The 18,992-nt window shown below is 38.2% G+C and overlaps 2 protein-coding genes across 4 annotated transcripts in view; both read left to right on the top strand.

Annotated features, from left to right (window-relative positions):
- pcsk6 (proprotein convertase subtilisin/kexin type 6) overlaps positions 1-4,069 on the top strand; it is a 44,332-nt gene extending 40,263 nt beyond the window's left edge. The window contains exons 20-21 of the mRNA XM_088641172.1: positions 1,376-1,488; positions 3,448-4,069. Of these exons, the coding sequence (XP_088497298.1) occupies positions 1,376-1,488; positions 3,448-3,545 (211 nt within the window). The 3' untranslated portion in view covers positions 3,546-4,069. The remainder of the gene's footprint in view (positions 1-1,375; positions 1,489-3,447) is intronic.
- A 4,572-nt stretch (positions 4,070-8,641) lies between these two features.
- Positions 8,642-18,844, top strand: LOC148659189 (selenoprotein S-like). Of its 3 annotated transcripts, none has more exons than XM_088641169.1 (8): positions 8,642-8,779; positions 10,447-10,512; positions 11,111-11,211; positions 12,242-12,317; positions 14,952-15,052; positions 16,408-16,536; positions 17,176-17,242; positions 17,919-18,844. In XM_088641169.1, the coding sequence occupies exons 2-8, from the start codon at positions 10,485-10,487 to the stop codon at positions 17,990-17,992; spliced, it is 576 nt and encodes a 191-aa protein (XP_088497295.1). In that variant the 5' UTR covers positions 8,642-8,779; positions 10,447-10,484; the 3' UTR covers positions 17,993-18,844. The 3 variants fall into 3 exon arrangements, with proteins under 3 accessions (XP_088497295.1, XP_088497296.1, XP_088497297.1); XM_088641170.1 differs by lacking the exon at positions 8,642-8,779 and adding an exon at positions 8,804-9,829; XM_088641171.1 differs by lacking the exons at positions 8,642-8,779; positions 10,447-10,512 and adding an exon at positions 10,557-10,642.
- Positions 18,845-18,992: the final 148 nt, after the last annotated feature.

Raw genomic sequence — 18,992 nt, 5'->3', positions numbered from 1 at the left:
CTGCATGTTACGTGTTCTGTAGTGTTATTGTGAAAGCCGAAAACTAGAAAACTTCCGAATGAAGTGAACTGACAGTGATGAATGATATTTTAACACAAAACGGAAAGTGTTCTTAGGACTCCACAGCTGACTTTGTATTTCCTTCAGGCGGCATTGATAAAGATTTAATCAAAGTCATTTTAAGTCATTTTAATGAATCTGTTTTATTTTAATGAGCTTGATCTACTTAGTATACACATGGTGGGTATTTTGTTGTTTTTAATTTAGATCTTATTTCTAAACTGGGGGTTAGCTATATTGAGTATACAGCATGAAATTCCAGTTCATTTTTTCAGAGTTGCATTCCTCTTAGAGGACAGATGGCTATTTAAGTATTGTTGTTAATTATGTAAGGTGGTGCTACTGAGTTTTAATAACATCGAAGAATGGATTTTTGAACCTGTCCCTTGTTGAGTTGACTTAGCACGACCAGAGAGAACATTTGAAGCAGTCTGTATGTTCCTGAAGAACAGAAGTTTATTTCGGCCTTTGTTTTTAAGGACTGCTGGGATTTGAGGCCCAAAGCATTTTTCGGCTGTGTTGATTTCAGTTGGCAACAGCTGAGAGCTGGAGAGAAGTTGCCAGCTTTGAGCAGACTGCATACAGAGTCCTTCTCTATCAGTGCTACTTCCCTTCGTGTAAAGAAAGAATAGCTGAGATGGTGAAAAGGCAAACAATACATCAAATTATCTGCTTCAGTGTGAAGAATAAACATGCAATAGAAAAAAAGCTTAATAGAAAACTCTAAGTGTCACGAGTCCATCCTGGAAACCGATAAAGACAAAGAAGCTGACAAAAGAGAAAACCGATTTGATTTTGCAGCTAGTAATTGACTTTTAAATTAGCCACTGACTCATAAGCTTTGTCTCTTAAATCCCGTCTCTATGCTCAAAGCTGAATGGCTCTTAATAGGTTTTAAAGTCACTGTTCTGTGTTTCCACAGTGAAAAGGTGGTGTCTAACTAGATGTGTGAAGCTGTCACTCTGTCCTGTAAATGACCTAGTGCTGTTCATCTCACTGTCATGAAGACTCTGGTCGCAGTGTAGATGTTCATGAATATTCATGTCATGATGTTTCTGTTTTTATTGACTTATCGTGCAGTTAATTATTCTTGACAAGCTTAAAATATAAGAAAAAATGGTCCCTTTCCCTTTCTTAGGAAAAGATAAATGCAATTAAAAACAAGGTATACAGTATATCAGTGGAAATTGTTCTTTTCTTCAAAACTTTCTTCAAACCTTGTATACTAAAATTGTCCAATTGTTGCACTTACAATTTTTGTGTACCTAGGTTCTTACTTATAAAATCTATATTGTGTTTCCCGTTTTTTTTCCAGATGTGAAGAGAATTGCTTGACTTGCCATGGTGCAGGACGAAACTGTACAAAATGTAGAGATGGATATAGCCTCATCGGTGGCACATGTATAATAAATGCAACATGTAACAATGGTAAGCTAAATTCACACAAAAAACTTCCACTTTAAACAGGCTACCCCTCTACCTTTCTAAAAACATTCTTTTTCTGACGCACATCTGTCTAATTTCATTTCACCATAAAATTATCATTGCACGCAGATGCTTTGTTTTTTGGGGAAAAAATCGTTGCATAGCATGAAAGCCTGCATAGAACCCTGGTACTCTGTAACAGGGACTACCTGATATTGTGGTAGTTTTACTGAGAGCAGTGTTGATGTCTCTGTGATGTTATTAAAAGTCTGAGAACATTTCTGAAATGTCTGCACAGATGCCACAGTTCACTGGATTGGAAACCTTTAGCTGCACTTCTAAACCACATTAATATGTGGGGTTTGTATTGCACTCTTCTCTCTGAATTTTGGAAATAGGATACATGAAGGCTTCTGATTGATATTGGAAACCTATTTCAGAGCCATTGCATTATTCATTAAAATACATGCCTCGTTAGTAATACTGCTGAACTAATAAATTGTATCTGGTGGGTCATCTCTGTGCTGCTGTGGGTAGTTTTCCAAAGCTGGACAGAAGGCTGCCATCAGGTTTATTCAAAATTACTGCCACTTTGGCCTTGGGGACTGGGGGCTTGGAACGGTTTCAAATAAGTTTTAAAAGTCTTTTCGTATCCAGGTCTTTTAAGAGCCTGCTGTTAGTCAGTCATGGCACCTCTTTTTAAAACTCATAATTTCTGAGAGCTCTTGACAGTTTCGCTTTCTAATCGAAATGCTCAGAGCTTTGTTTGTTTTCAAAGAGACACATGTTGCGTTTGTCTTTTGTCTCTCCGAGTGCGAGTTCCTCTTTGAAAAACCTAAGCTTTACATTTCTTTGCAAAATGCAAAGATTTATTTCTATTCGAGTCGTTACTGAAGTCCCCACTTGAGCTGTAAATGTCTCTCTCTTTTGATGTTACCTTTTTGGGCTGTACAGCAGAGATGAAAGAGAAATATCCTTTATTCTTTCAAACCAATGTTTCGTTTGTTTTTTTTGCTGCCGAGGCCCTGTGCTGTCATCAGCTCTTTACACAAGGGGTTAACTGGTATGGTCTATTGGCAAGAGACTGGAAGCAGTTCAGCTTCCCTGTATTTGATGTGTGTGCTGTGTGGGAGATGTGTCTACACACTAATGTTTGTGTTGGAGCTGGTTTTGCAGCTTCTCGGAGGAGATCCTTTTCGGCTGTAACTACCACTTAAGAAACCTCTGTTTAAGATTTCCCCCACCTGGCCTCCAAGAAAATAGATATTGTTTTAGCTGGTTCCAATATCCATAGTCGTCACTTGTTAAAAAAGGCACTCACTAATGAAGATAAGGTGCCTTGCAGAGTGCCCTGCAGAAATAAGCAGTTGCTTTTCCCTGGTGGACCCTTCTGTAAGTTCAACACAAGGTCTGAAACTCTTTCCAGTGCAGTGGCTTGACTGTGTATTTTGCAGCATTTCATTTTGCTGGATTTGGCTAGGCTGCTATCTGTCCTCTCTCTGGACTGTTCCGTCTTTGTAGAATTACAATAACAATCTTGGAACATGCACTATGTGACCTGTGCTTCCCCGCCCCCCCCATGTTTAATCCTGTAAGGATTCATTATTTTCTGTCTGAGATTTTGGTTTTGGTAGAAAAAAATAGACCCACTCTGAGACTTCTGTGAAGTTCAAAGAGAAAACATTACCTGGGCAAGAGCGCAAAATTGCTGTGAGCAAATAGGGCCCCACATGCTTTCCCCATGAACTCATTCAGTTATATAACATTTCATAGGCATAGCTACCAGGAGCTTTCCAAAACAGTGCTTTCACTGTGTCTAGTCTGAGATCCTCATTAGAGCAGAGGGAAAGACCAGGAAAGGTGTTGCTGTTGACGGAGAGTTTTCTTCATCTTTATGAATATGCCACACTCTTTCTTTCTTTCTTTCTTTCTTTCTTTCTTTCTTGCGAAACGGCCACCCAGCGGATGAAGTATTTTGTGAGATGGTGAAATCCAACCGACTGTGTGAGAAGAAGCTCTTTCGACAGTTCTGTTGCCGGACGTGCTTAATGACTGGATGAAGTTCAATTTCCCGGAGAAAGAGAGACTTTCCAAGATATTGACTCCACAATCTGTTGTAGATTTTTTAAGCTGGTAAAAAAAAATCATCTATCAATTTAAGGACCCCCTTTGTTATGATGCATGTTTAATTTGAATAAAATATATTTTTAAGGTTGTCTGATTTTATACACTGTACACACAAGATGACATTCAAGCATTTTTTTTAAATCCAAAAGCTACATTATTATTAAAATGTGGTGCTCTGTGTGGTTGTATATGATGGTATATGAATTTCTGAACCACTGTATCGAGGCGTTAAGTATGTAACTTTACGTATTAACAGGTTTTTAAATGAACAGTATTGTAAGGTTAGCCTTTTCATCCATTTAAAATGGTATATTGCATAAAAATGTTAATGTGAATGGATTTTTAAAGGGTTAAATAGGATTGTTGTACATTTTAGACAGTATTGTTGTTTTGCCTTTATTTTGCTTTTCTAAAATCTAACGTTCACGAGACCCATTAAAAATGATCAGAAGAATCAGTTGAAGAGTTCTGCAGATCTTACTGAAAAATTATTTTCCCCCCTAAATCAGATTTATACTTTACACTCTTGGGTAGAAGTGAATAAGTTGAGTGTCTGTCTTTCTAGTCTGTTATTATAGTCTTATCACACAACTAAAAATTGCTTCATTTTCTAGTCTAAGTATTAGCAGAAATTTTCATTATAAGCTGCCCTTACAACTTACCTAGCAAGAGCATGTCATTATTTCTGTCCAGGAGAATGGCTATTTACCTTTAGTGACATGCCAACCAAATTTCAGTAAAAAAAAATTCAAATGAACCTCATTTTTCAGATTGCTTAAGAAGACGTGTTCCACAACATAATAAAGAAACTACTGGTCAAGAGTTAGTTAAGAAGAATACAATTTGTATCCCACAGTAATGCTTAATAATTGGAATTAATGTATAGAGATTGAATTAAAACAGATGTTAAGGAAGAGTGAAATACTTTTGCAAAATGTATTTGCAAATGTAAGCAGTAAAGGTTTTGGGGGGTTTGCTGGGATGGAGATGATTCATAAAATATTCTCCTTTATCAGGAATTATTCATCTCCCAGTAACACTCTGACATCAGTATGTCCCTTTTCCAATGATAGCTGCTGTAGTTGGAGTCAGAGTTACTTGTCAGAGCCCTGCTTAATGCTGAAAATATAGGACAAGTTATTATTCCTGGGACAGATCCCTAACATACTTTGTAGACTTAGAAATGTTAACTGCAGATTGATAGCTTATGTTTTTTACCCAGTGAATTGTAGTCTGTTGAGTGTGTCATTCCTCCAGAAGGAACTTTTTTCCTGCGGTATAGCTAGATCTTCAGTGTGTTTTATGTAATGAGTGGCCAGTTAAGAGACAGTTCAGTCCAGCTGAGCTGGTCTCAGTCCAGTTGTACAGTGTGGAGCTTTAGACTGGTAAAATTCCAATATTTTCCTTCACATGGTGGGTGTGCTGTTTGTTAATAAAGGGCCAGAGACTAGTGGCTACACATGAAATGAATTGTCTGCTTTGTAGAGAGACGCACGTAGTCTGGGGTAGTCTTTCTCACTCTGTGTCATACTGTATATAGTTTACTAAAATGTCAAGAAGGTACTCAAACCTCTTTTATTCTGTATCGCTTGTACAAAGTGAGCATAAATCCGAGGCAGAAAACGAAAAGGTTGTTTAAAAAAGTGTTTGGCCAATATTTTGATCAAAATGAACAAGCATTTATACAGTACCTATTTACTATATGCAGCTAGATGTTTCACTGGTACGATGTGGGCAAAGTACAGTACCTTGCGCTAGGTTACAACCGCAGTGCCTCACCTGGAATTTAAACCCACAGCCGTCCATTGACCAGCCCAGAACCCCAACCGCTGCTCTAGACGCTGAGCATGAAGCTGTCCACGTTCCAGAAGATGAATGGGTCGGCGGAACCAGTTCCGTGGAAGTGTCGGGTCTTTTTACCGCTCAGTTCATTCTGTACGTTTACGTTTGGGCGCATTGGAGGCTTTTATTTTTTTTTGCCCCTGCCTGCAAACTTGTACCATGTTATTTAAAGATGTTTAGAAATGTAAAATGTCCCCTACCCATATCCCTCCCCGACCTTTTGTACTGAGGTCGTGTCTGTTTGTTCCCTCCGGTGCCTCTTCTTGGCGCTCCTTGCTTCGGTCCGGTGTTGCCAAGTGTCAGGAGCATGAACTGCGCTTCCACTTACATTACATTCCACATCGGAGCGGGGCTTCGGAGGGAAAGAGAGGAACTGAAGGACTTTGTTCCAGTTCTTCACATTACTGGAATGCTAGCAGTTACTTGTCTGAGCATCCTACTTCTTGAATAAAAAAAACAAACTCGGTAATACCAATGTTTGCAGTTCATTGTTAGTAAAAGTACTTTTAACAGATGGCAAACGCTTTAATTGTTCGTGAAGCAGCAGACGAATTGTGTGTATTTTAATGTAGTGTCAGTCATCTTAACAAACATGGGATGGAGTCCCCCTATAGGATTTCCCGAGATGTGTATTACTATAGAAAGTCGTATATGCCTATAAACAATGTATTTTCTCAAAACACTGGGCACATCACATTTGTTGCTTTGGTGAAAAAAAATGGTAATTGGCCGGTAACGATTTGAAAGTCTTCCTTTTTGACAAAAATGTCACTTTTATTTTAAAAACAAAGTATTGTAAAAAGTTTGAAATCTCACAATTTTTGTTAAGGCTTTGTAATAAAGTTGAATAATTCCATCAACAAAGATCATTGGGTGTGTAAATGTGCATTGTAGAAGTTTTGTATAGCAGGTAGAGGGACTTATTTAAAAGATGGGAAAAGTGGCACTCCGTTAATGACAGATCTCTTTACTTCAGGTGCAACAGTGATCAGATTTTCCCCTTGTTCTCTTCTGTCCATGAATAGCTAGCCATGTGGACTTTCTTTATAGAAACTTGCCTACCACCCTAAGACAGGGGAAATACTGTAATTTCATATCAGACATTTGAATATGAATGTGAAATTGAAAAGTGCAAATGAAAAACACTTGCCACATACTGTTGAATGCTAAGTCCAACTTGTCTTAACAAATGCTTGCTTTATTGATCCTCTGTATGAAGGATTCAGAAAATCAAGCTGCTGAGGGAAAGAAACTCCACTGGAATTAAACTGTAGATGTGGAATCTGATCACTGTTAAACACAGATGATGCTTTTGGAAAATGACTTTTTTCTTCTCGCTATCATTAGTGCCCATAAAAATAGTTTCAACAATAGGTTCCTGATATGTATTGATCCAGGGCAACATCAAAATGTCAGAGCTTCAGAAACATCATGTTACCTAATGTTCAGACACACTATATGGATTTAAAGTCCTGAGCACTATTTAATTTCTTGTCTAGCTTTACTAGAACTGGAAAAATAAATAAAAAATACTAAAGTCCTTTAAAGGCCCTGGTGATATTTTTTAAATTTGTACATTAATTTGATGTCTTTAGGTACTTATCCTTCCAAAATAATCATTACAGAGCAATGACCCAGAACATCATGGAATGTGCTGGAGAGTGAGTTTGTTTAACACTGCTTTGACTGTGCTTTAAAGGGCTAGGGTTGTTGTTTCTGTAATAGACTATTGATTTTGTTTCAGATTTGGCATTAATTTCTATTAGGTTTTCTCATTTTAATTTCAAGTTTCAGGTTTGGTCAATGTCCTTTTACTTGATCACGTGCGCTTTGAAAAATGTTATCTGACATGCTAAATAAAAATATATCTTGCTATGACTCGCGTTGTTTCAGTGAAAAAGTGTTGATAAAGTCTTAAAGAGCCTTATTTTTATGTTTATATATTTTTATATCTGCCAAAACCAACTATCTTCTGTACCGTGGCTAAGCATGCTGTCAAATCCGTCTGGCGGAGTCCTGGAGTCCTGTTATTGTAATATGCGGTAATACCAGTAGAAGTATAAACTAGGATTCTTAATGTCTACTGTACGTATCAATTCTTCAGTTTAAGCCTTCACAGGCGAGAAATTGAAAGAGACAATACACAATTGCATTCAGCTTCCAGCCGTGAAATTTCACAGACACTGTATTATTTTTGACTGAAATAAGTTTAAAGAAACGTGAGAAACTAGGAGGAGTACCTGTAGCTGAAAGTGGAAAATGTATTATTAGACATTTAGAACGCCTAAACCTGTTAAAAGGCAGACCTTACACCTGGCTTTTGTAGCATGTCTCTGTTACCTGAAAGATGCTAAAATATGTTCAATCGCTCGACGACATACATCTGAATTAACTCAAGACGTGTGACATGCAGGATTTTTTTCTTTTTTAGCGAGACTCAGAGCACTTCATATTGAAACAAACATACAAACGATTTATCTGGGATTCTTTAGAATCAACGTCCTTCCTAGCTTTCTACAGTTGTAGAAAGGTAACAGTACATACTGTTATTACTCACTTCAGCAGCTACACGATTTTGCCCTGTCTCATCAGTAAAGGTGATGGTAAGGAAAAGAATACGGAAGATGAAAGCAAAATAGTGTTGAAAATTGTAAACTTATTTAAATTAAAACGAAAAGGTTAAACAACCATGTTTCCCGCCCCCCCGTTGTTACAGAATAACCTGTCAAAATCAAACACAGGCCTGACAGCCAACAACCAGGTTGTAATTATAAATTCAGCTGACTTTGGTGTAGTGTTTCTATTATTGATTTTTTTTTTCCTGAAGGGTGTTCACTTCGATTTATTTTTCACAAGTACAGGTAAACGTACGTTTGTACTAGGAGGCAACCAGTGACCAGGAGTTAATCCTTGTGGATGTGTGCCACCATCTGGCAAAAAGGGAGACTGTTTTTTTTTTAAAAAAGGGGGAAGTAACGTGAATGCTAAATTGATTTTATTTGAAGAACATTGAATATCGCATTGTAATATTTTAACTTATTTACTACACGTTGTTTTATGGAGTACACACATGGAGTACAGTTTTTAAATTCAGATTCCTAATAAAATGTCAACAAGTTAAATTTACATAAATTTCACTGAGTAACTACAGTTTAACGCCCATGCCATGTATATGTTACACAGTCTGCATATTCCCATATTTAACAAACACTAAAACTGTGTGTAATCCGATAATAAAAAAAACACAACAAAAGTTCTGTACCTTTAAGGATGTTAAAGAAAACGGCAATAGTCAGAAAGAGTGAAAGTAAAACTGACTGCCAAGGTAAGAAATGTCGTTCTTCTTAGAGGAAATGAATGCCTTTTTGAAAAACAAAAAATAAAAATAAAATCTAGCATTACCTTGAATATCTCAGAATGTCATGGCAAAACATAGATTCATTTCCTCCTGCGTGAGAGACGTGATTCCCAGTTTCCATTTTGGCGAGAATGTGTTTATACTGTATCTTGCGTCGTCTGCAAAATTACTTTGTAATCTCTTAAATTATGATGGCGCTGAAGAGGTTTTGAGGATCTCAGGCGGGTCTCAGGCTACCAGCAATCGAATTGCCTTTCTCACTGAAAAGTGATATGAGTAATGGATCATTTCAGTTTAAATCCTGAATGTCACACAGGATACTCTATACTACGACTAGCTTTTTGAAAATATAATTAATAACGAGAGGCAGTGACTTCCGTATTTCTGGATCTTCAAAAGACAGCTTGTGCAGGACAATGATTCATGAGATAAAATGTAAAATGGGATTTTGTTATCTAAAAAGATTTAAGTTTATTAAAATTGGTGAAATAAAGTAAACAAAATGTGTTTATTACATCTTTAAGGCGTGGCTGTCAATTTCTGTTGTGGTTCACGCACCTCATAATTAAAATAAAAGAAGCAGTTAAAGCGATGTGTACATACAGTATATTAGACTTATAAATTATAAATTCATAAAACTTTTAATTGTAGTTTTTTTAATCTCATAATCTGCTTCATCAATATACCAGGGTCGACAAAAAACAGTTTTTGACTGACAGGACCTTGCAGGAATACAAAGCCTTTCTTTCTAAAACACACTGCACTTTGATCAGAAAGTTAAGATTAACTCGCAATTATGCTATTCTGAGGTTCAGTTCAGTTGAGATGAACAAAAGACTTATGAATCAATCACTGAAAGAAGTGTTTTTGTTCTCTCATACAATCAGAACTTTAAATTGAGCGCAAGCAACATCAGATCTATTTATAATCAACATACGGCTATGAAAAGTAACCCTATACAAGCCTAAACAGCATAAAATCATGTAGCATAAACAGGAGTGAAGACCATGACTCAAGGTAGATACCACTCACTTTCACATAAGCCTATGATTATCTGCTCTCGAGAGGCTTGAGTCTCTAATTTGTTTTGAGACCTTAAGGAGCTTTACAAAGCAAAGCAGGGCAGACCAGTTACTAATTCTCTGAATTACAGAGTAGTACACATCAGGATTAAGATATTAACTTTAGAAAAACAGAAAATACTTTTTTGCTTTTTATCAGTGATGGTGTGTATAACCTATTTACTATATTATTATTTTTTAATCCTTATAATGTATGTCATGTATGTCAATGTATGTCATGGTGAAAACTAAATCTTACTAGATTCATTAGTTGCTTCAGTAATGGTCTGCGGGAAGAAACAGTTGGATCTGTCACAAATTTAATTTTGGGATATTTATTTTTTTAACCGTGTTATTAGTTTTGCACATTTACATCTTAAAATACAGCCTCTCTTTTCCTTTCCTTTTTTAATCCTCGTGATCAATGTTGGCATTATATAACAAATGTAATATTATAATATTATATTAATATTATTATTATATATAATTATTATTATTATATAATATATTATTATATTATTAAATTATAATATTATATGTAATATTATATTATTTTTTGCTTGTATTGTTAAGACATTTCAGATTCACACTTTATCTGGGCTTCGTAGCAGATGGAATATCCTTTGGCAAAAACACCAGGTGAGTCACCCTCTTTTGTGCCGTGTTTCATTATATACATGTGCTTCAGGTCCAGGAAGTTCTTTGATCAACAAAATCTGCTTTAAACTATTGCCCTAGACCGAACAGAAAGAAGTATTTACAGCAAAAGGTATTTCTAAACAAATATAAAAATATTGTCAATTCAATAATTTTTGTATGATCAATTTAATATTTTTTGTATTTCATTGTAAAACTCCTTGTAAAAACTTAGGATCTTTCGGTTTGAGAAACTGAAGGCAGAGGTTAGACATCTTTGTGTGTCTTCTATACGTGCTTGTCAGTGCTAGCAGTGCAATCATGTTACTGCATCATGACGTGACCTGTTATAAAACCTCAGACAGGAGGATTGAGTCAAAGATGAGCTGATGAGTGCTGAGCTGAGATACATACTGTATTGGTCTGGGAAACAGCACTTTGCTTTGTGTTTTCACCACGGTATGAGTTTCCAGCGTGATACTGTAAGTATGAGGCCCTGACTTTGAGCTGCACCATTATGGAAGTGATGAATTGTTCAGGAGATGCAAGCCTGCTCGACAGCTGGAAGTCCTTGCGCTGACAGGCCCTGCTCTCTCTCCAGGCCCGGGTTCTGGGATAAGCCAAGATGACCGATTGAAAGCAGCCCGACTGCGTATGCAAAAACAGCAGGATGCCCTGGTCAGGCAAACAGAGCTAGAAAAGGTAAAAGCTTTGAGAATATTTCAGCTAGTGTCCCTTCCAATAGGCTTTTCCATAACAGGCTCATTTATTATTTAACTGTTAATTAACAGGGTCAATGTACAACTGTACAATGTACAATGTACAGTTCTAATTACAATAAATCAACTTAACTGGATGTTAAGCTGCAAAGGTCTAGTCTTGCAAGGCTAAATCCAATGTTGTCCTGAATAATACTCATAAGACATTAATTGTGTTTAAATATTAATGTTTAGATAGAAATATCAAAATATATACCAAGAGGCTTACCTGAAGTTCAGAAGACTCTGGAATATCCTCCAACTCCGTGTGAGAAGCCTGTGACTGTGTTCCTTAGTCTGCTGCAGTCTGGCTGCATGAACTCACTCTTAAGCTCTCGCTAAAAGTAAAACTCATACCAGAGCCACAGCAGCTCGATGAGCTGAGCTCATCCTGGTTTCTGTAGCATTCAATGGGCTACAAACCATGCAACCCCCCTCCCTGGACAGGACACCACTCCATTGCGGGCATCAACCCCAGCAATGCTGGTCCCCACTCTCACAGCTGGGTGGACTGGAGCCACTGGGGAAAAGTACCTCACTCAAGACACAGCAGCAGAGCCTGCAGCAGGGACTCCACTCCACCTCACTCTCCCCATCCCCCCGGCTCTCCCTAGCCTGGTTGTAATTTATACCTGAATGTACAAATAAAACAACTTCATTTGCTCCATTTAATTCAATTAAATTATTAAGGTTCATTATCTTTTATTAAACTTAAGGCATTATGATCAACTTTTCTACATTTGAACAGCCCACTATTCAAGTAAAAGTTATTCACGAAGCCATTCTAGCCGAAAAGTATCTCTCCTTCTCTGCCAGGAGATTTAATTTAATTTACTTTCCAGTGTAAAATGATGCATTCATTAAATAGCATGCAATTAACAGCTCAGGATTTTTGCTGTGCATACCATTAACGTGGATGAGAATAGCCAGCTTTTCTTTTGGTTTCACTTTGCGTTTCTGTCTTTCAACCCCAGCCTAGTGAGGTCTGTGCTCCCAGTCCCTCGGTGAAGGCTGACTCGAGCCACAATCAAATGCTGAAGGCAGAGAGGGGTAAGAAACGTGCCGTGCTGAATGTAAAAGGCTTTGCCCAGGGCAGGGAGAGAATCGCACCTGTCTAATGGAATTAGCTGCTCTCATCTCTGCTGTGGCTCTGTCAAAGCTCAAGGTTAACTTCAGAGCCCAGCTAGCACATACAGGCTGCTTGAAGAACTTAACTGATGGCTCACAAAAAAACGTGACGCCGCCTCTGCTCCGCGTCAGGGAGCCAGCGAAAGAGAAGAGTCGCTGGCAAAGGCAGTTCCCACAGTGCAGGGAATTAATGGAGGTTTCAGGGCGATTTCTAACAAGTATTAAAAGAGTTGAAAGTAAAAAAATAAATGGGAATCCTCATAGAAGACAGGTGATATTGTGATTCTCTCGATGAAGAAGAGTGCAGGGGAAGGGACTGTTGTAATGCATATTTTGTATTTAAGGTTTATTTTCTTTCTGTTTCTGTCTGTGAGGGTCACTGGGACATGACCAAATTGGTTGTTTTAAGGGATCTGGCTTCAGAGTGGTTACAGGGCTTGGTGGATTTTCCTTTTGCCAGGATAAGAGTTGTTTTAAGCTCTGTGTAGATAGGTTGAATTGAAGTAACCTCTATTGCCCCTTAGGGAATGTGTCTTGCACATAAAGAGTCCATAAACATACAACAGATATGCTATAATACAATACAATCACAGTACCACAACAAGATCCCTACCTGCAAACAATCTTTTCATTGGTCACAAATTGAATGCTTTTAGGTATAAATGAGATAAATGCTCTCTTACAACTGCACTGGATGTCTTGAGGTATAAGGAGAGCAGTGCTATAAGAGCCTGTGTACTTCAATCCAGGTAAAGGTAAGAGTGGGTGACTTCTACCGAACGAGAAATTGACTTTGTTCAAAACCTGCATTGCACTTGCGACCTTATTCAGATCTAAAAATAGGCCCTAAAACTTCAGATCTAAAAATGTATTCTTTCCCCTTGTGTATTTTTGTCTTACCGAAGACCGTCTGTCTCTGCTCCATGGGGGGCATCCTGATAAAGAGTATGACAGAAAACCTGCCCACAGTCTCTTCCCACTCTTCACAGCTGCCCTGGGGGAGACCTGTTCCCTTCCACTTGTCACACTATTAGTGGAGCGGCAGTCAGCCAGCTCAGTTTGAGCAAATCTCATCACAGGTTACAAGCAGAAAAATCTATTACTGGGAGAAAATAGGAACAAGCTTTGTTCTATTGAGCCTAAATTGCTTTTACGGCATCTCTTATTGTATAAAGAACAAAAAATGTTGATTATCTAGAAAAATATAAACTGAACCTATGAAATACAATTGATCAGGGATTTGTTTCTTTCAATCTCTGTAAGAAATCAAGGTCCATGTTTCAGTTACATTTCCTGTGTAATCAGTGCAGCACAGTTAAAACAAGCCCTGCAAGCCCTTCATGCTTCTGAACGCACCTTAAGGACTTTAGAAGTCAATACTTCTGTGCTTCTATATCACATCTGCTGAACTATTGAGAAAGTATACCAGTGTCCCTAGAGGCATAGAGGCAAAGTTAGAAAAAAAAACTTTACTGAGATTTCAAAGAAAGAAAAAAAGTAAATGGCTTGAAGTTCCATCAGAACAATCGAACAAGCTACATGTTCATCTGACATGGTGACTTATAAAAAGATTTGATGTACTGGCATTGATTTCAGGAAAACATCTGGGATTTTAAGAAAAAAATATAGAGCAACAAGATCTTTAAATATGGCCTGCACAACCCATGTAGACAATACTTCTGACAGATCTACACTAGGATCACATTTGAATACTAACTAGAAACGTCAGCTGGGTCTCAATTTGTGTACACGATTAGGAGAATAGCCTTCAAAATAAATGTTGTTTATGGTATCCTTGGCCTTTGACTGCTTTCTGTGACTGAACACATTTTCCCTCTGTGTCCTAGATATCTTCACAGAGAGACTAAAAACAAGAAAACAACCTTAGCAACAGCCTTTACTCAGCTTTAAATTATGTAGAATATCAATCCCTTATAATAAAATCATCTTTTGTTACTTAAGAGTGACAGCATTTGAGCTTCAGCAGTGCACTGAAAAGAGTTATAGTATGCTAGGATGATGCTATCTACTGGAGGTGATCTGAAATATTAGTACAAAGCCTTATGTTATGTTAGGCTTATGTTAAGCCCTTATTTTTGACTAGATTATTAATATCTAATATATTATTATTTATAAATTATAAATTATTATTATTAATATTATTCATTTACATTTGCAGGAAAGTTGTAATGAATTAGGGAGCTTTTTGCAAATATGCTTAACCAAATCTGTTCACGTGATAGTCTATAGTCTAGATACTAAATGTTTAATTCTTGTGTTACTAGAAAATAACAGTACAGTTACTGTACAGAACGGATGCACTACTGTTGCTGCAGGACAGACACCATCAAAATGATGTCTTGACTCACTGGAAAAAATAACTGCAGAGTCTTAGTTAGAAGGTGTTACTAAGTTCTTCAGCAGCAGAATCTTTCCTGAAAAAAATCAATATGAGTCTTCGTGTATGAGTACATGACATCCTAACGCACTCCTCCTCTCATTATGATACCTTTTACTATGGAATCTTTGGGGAAGACAGGTCTTGTTGTTTCGTAGATCCCAGAGAACATGTGGCTCAGGATGATGCCAGGAAAGCAGCCTGGCTCCGGATGCAGGACAAAATGGACGCAGATGCAGAACACCACAAAGCCAGATTGGTGAGGCAGCATTTCGAGTGTTTTTTTCTTCCCTTTCCATGCAAACCTGCCAATGTAATGGTTCAGTAAATCAATTACTAATCCACTGGGGAATGCTATACCCCTTGCATATCAGAATCAGTGGGATAAATGGTCTATTGTTCTATTAAGCCAAGCCTGTTTTATTTAATCCTTTTTCAAAATAATGGACTGAGCACTTCAGAAAACGGACTGAATTGTAAATGCACACTTTTTGTATTTTTCCATAAACATGATGCAATAAATAGTCAAGGAACAAAAATGGCATTCTTGCCTGCATGAGAAAATAATTTGAAGGCTACAATACTGCAGATAGCAGTTAAGTACAGTATAACAATATAGCTGTATTTTTTATGATGATCAGTTTGTGTTTGACTAGTCTGATTAAGAAAGAAAGTTTTCTGCACTTCATTCTTTAACGAACATTTAGCTAATGAACGATATGAACTGGATACTCAAAGAAAATGTACGTGCCACAAATACACTGCCCTCAATCCCAGCCCTTCTGGTGTATTTGAAAATAATTCATGTCGAAGTGTTTTCAGAAGATTGCCTTGTAAATGTATCCTGTAGTGTTCCACAGACAGTGCACAGCAGAATTGTGTAAAGGACACTGAATTCATTATGAAGTGTGCGGACTGGGTTGCCACCTGTCTAGTTTTCACCTAGGAACAGGGTAAAGGTTTATTCCATGTTGAAAGGAAAAGAAGAGACACAATGTTATGGCTGTGGAGTCTTCTTCATCTGTCTCTGAATGCAGAAGAACCTGAAGACGTCTCCACAGCTGAAACGTTATCTCTCTTGGAATGGAATAAATCTTTACCTGTTCCTTTGCAGTCTACGCATGCTTGAGCAGTTACCTACTTAAACTAGTTTTCATCTAGATGGTCCGGTTTTTGTTCTGTGCATCCAGGTTGGATGTCTTAATTTTTTGTTTTGATGGTGTGCAGAAATTCAGAAGTGCAGCCCGGATCTCTGACCTCTGTTGCAGAGACTGAAATGGCTGTGCCAGGACCCCCAATCAGTCCACCCAAAGCAATACTTTGGTGATATCCCCACAGGTGGTTCCTTTTCCTGGAAAGGGAAAGCACGACATTTGTTTGGGAATTCACTGTGGATAAGATTAATATCTCTTTATTAGCCCTATGCAATTTCTTGCAAATTCCTGCAAGCATTACTTTAAACATGTCTTATGTTTCTCCTTCCTTTCGAATATTTTACAAAACATTACTGGCACAAGCGTGTCATAATTACTTCATTGATTCAGCATTACAAAAGGGAGTGGCGCTGTGCATGTGTGAGCCAGTGCAGATGCTGTGACCTCTGTGCTTTGACAGATGGAGGAGGCGGAGAAGAAGCAGCAGAGAGATAAAGAAGCTGAAGAGCAGAAGAAGAAGGAGAAGATTGAGAAGTGGGAGTTCATGCAGGAGGGCAAGAGCTACCGAGGGAAGGCGAAGGCAGCACAGGTAGACCGTACCATGAGAGCGTGGTTGGTATTTTAAAATGATCAACCAAATCACATAAGCTCCATACACTGTACTGTGTTATCCACCCTGAAAGCAGTCTCAAAACATGTGATGTTGCACATGGATCTCACCTCTTTTCCACAAACACTATTCTCCCCATGCAGAAACACTGAAGTGCAAACCTTTATGATAATCTAACTGGCAAAAGCAGAATGATGTATAGTACACTTAAGGCTGTGCCTGGGGCAGTATAGTTTGTAAGGTAAAGTATGACCCAAATGATGGGAAGATATGGCAAAACAAGGTAAAAACATGGAAAAGCCACAGAGAAGCTAAAAAGGCCGTGGAAGTGTACAGTACATACTTACATACTTCAAAAGACAAATGTGCCAGAGCAGGTGAAAGTTGAGTGAAAAGTACCTCGGCTTTATTGTTTTGTTTGTGGAATACTGATGAATGTGAAAGAAAAGCGATGATGTTATTAAGTCTGCCGGCAGTTGCATTCCAGGAGTGCTAATGGAAAAGCACAGCTTCTCAATGATTTCCCCATGGAAGAAATCAATGGCAGGATTTTGAAATTGTGCGGTGCAAGTTAAACCACCTGGTGGGATGAATGTGGTGTCTTTGCTTTCTTAATAGCAAGAGACAAGTGAGTTGGCTGCAGTTCCCAAGAAGACAAGAGACAAGAAGCCTCTAAGGTCAAATGGTAAGAAGAGCTAATAATAACACTGATCTTTACTTCTACTCCCAATAGACAGCATGCCAGAACAGCAACTGGTCTGTGAACTTAAATTGCCACTATGTGATTCTCCTAATATTAGAAAATCCATACCAATAAGTTGAAGATGTACAGGGAATAAGTATTGTGATTAGCTACAAATATCTTTAACATGAAAGTAGTGGAGCAAAGCTGCTCTCTCATCCTGCAGCCAGAGGTGAAATTTTGGAGTTTCTTCATGTATTTGTTGGCCTCAGCACTGTTGGTTAAAATGTGTATGCTTGGCATTTTCCCATTCTTACAAGACGGTATGCATAACAGTCATCTGTCATCCTAAACCCCATCAGGCCTCGACTCCAAGTGCATATCCTAATGTACATAAACCCACAGGAAACCAGGCTGGGGAAAAGGGCTCAGCCATCAGTTTTATTGCCGCAGTTTAATATGAAAAGGCAGTTTTCCGTGATAGTAGTGGTGCATCATCTAATGTGCTGACATACACAAGGGCAGAACCACTTTTCCACGCACATTAACCTGCGCAGGACATACAAATAAGTTTCGTGAAGCAAAAAACAGATGCAGATTAAAATGGAAACCTTCTTGTCTTACAACACTGGTTAAACGTTTACCTGAACTACAGTACATTGTGTCTTTGCCTCCACAGACTACAACCCCCTGTCAGGAGATGGGGGCTGTGGCTCCTCCTGGAGGGCCTCTCGGAGGAGCGGTGGAGGATGAGGTTAGGGACCCCAGTCAGCGCTGGGGTCTCCCTGCTGCCAGCTGGCACAGTGTGCTGACGAAGACATCGTCTTACTAGGCTTACCAGACCTAGCATGCAATATGACCACTGGAGACAACTGGGATTTCATAAGCAAATGTTTTGGAATGTGAGCCCCAGAGGTTATTTTATTGATCTTTCTCCCCTATAAGCCTTAAATACAGGTGTCTATTTTTTTAATTGGAAGGTAGTCTGTCTCACAGTAGCATTGCATGCCGAGTCTGTAAGCTATTAATGAAATCATCTTTTTAAAGAGACTTTCTCATTAAGATGGTAGAAATAGATAAGATGATGCCTTGCATAATTGGCATTGTGAGTGCATTATTTCTAATGTTGCTGAGGTGTAGAGCTTAATTTTTAATACTTTAAGTGCCTTTGCAAACTGCCAAATGTAGAACTATATTCTTTCGGAAAGAGCTAAGCAATAAATGTATGTAAATCAAGTCAATTGTACTGTATGAAGTGTTCGTATAAACTTAATAAAAACACTTTAAACTCTCTCTACAAATGTTTATGTAAACAAAAAAATCTGTTCTTTTACATTTACATGTCTGTAGTGTATATAGGCTTACAGTAGAATACCGAATTCAAACCTTTCTAGTCCTTCATAAGGACAGCTTGCAAATGAGCAGAGGCGATTTAGCCCGTCTTGCTTGCTTGGCTTTGAGTAACCAAATGATCCAAAGATCTCATCCAAGCTCATGCTCTTCTCTGTCTCAATATGGTCGATGCAGCTGTGATGTGAAATGCCACATGTCACTGTATGAAAAAGGAAAAGGAAAGTAAATGTATAAATGAATGATTGTTAAGCAGCTCCTGCTCTCTGTGTCTCCATATTGGTCCACATTCATTGTCAGTCTCCAGCACCAGCTCCTGAAAGCTGTGCAATAATTCATTAAACTCATATACTGTAGAGCTTTTCTGGACACTCCACTCAAAGCGCTTTACAGGTAATGGGGT

Source organism: Lepisosteus platostomus, chromosome 7 (assembly GCF_059453375.1).
Source record: "Lepisosteus platostomus isolate fLepPlt1 chromosome 7, fLepPlt1.hap1, whole genome shotgun sequence".
Taxonomy (NCBI): domain Eukaryota; kingdom Metazoa; phylum Chordata; class Actinopteri; order Semionotiformes; family Lepisosteidae; genus Lepisosteus; species Lepisosteus platostomus.
Note: the sequence above shows the minus strand (reverse complement) of the source record. Positions and strands in the feature narration are given on the sequence as shown.

Coding starts and splice junctions, on each gene's coding strand:
- LOC148659189 (XM_088641169.1), top strand. CDS start 10,485: ATGGAATATCCTTTGGCAAAAACACCAG. Junction 12,318..14,951: donor AATGCTGAAGGCAGAGAGGG/GTAAGAAACGTG, acceptor GTTGTTTCGTAG/ATCCCAGAGAACATGTGGCT. Junction 15,053..16,407: donor AACACCACAAAGCCAGATTG/GTGAGGCAGCAT, acceptor GTGCTTTGACAG/ATGGAGGAGGCGGAGAAGAA.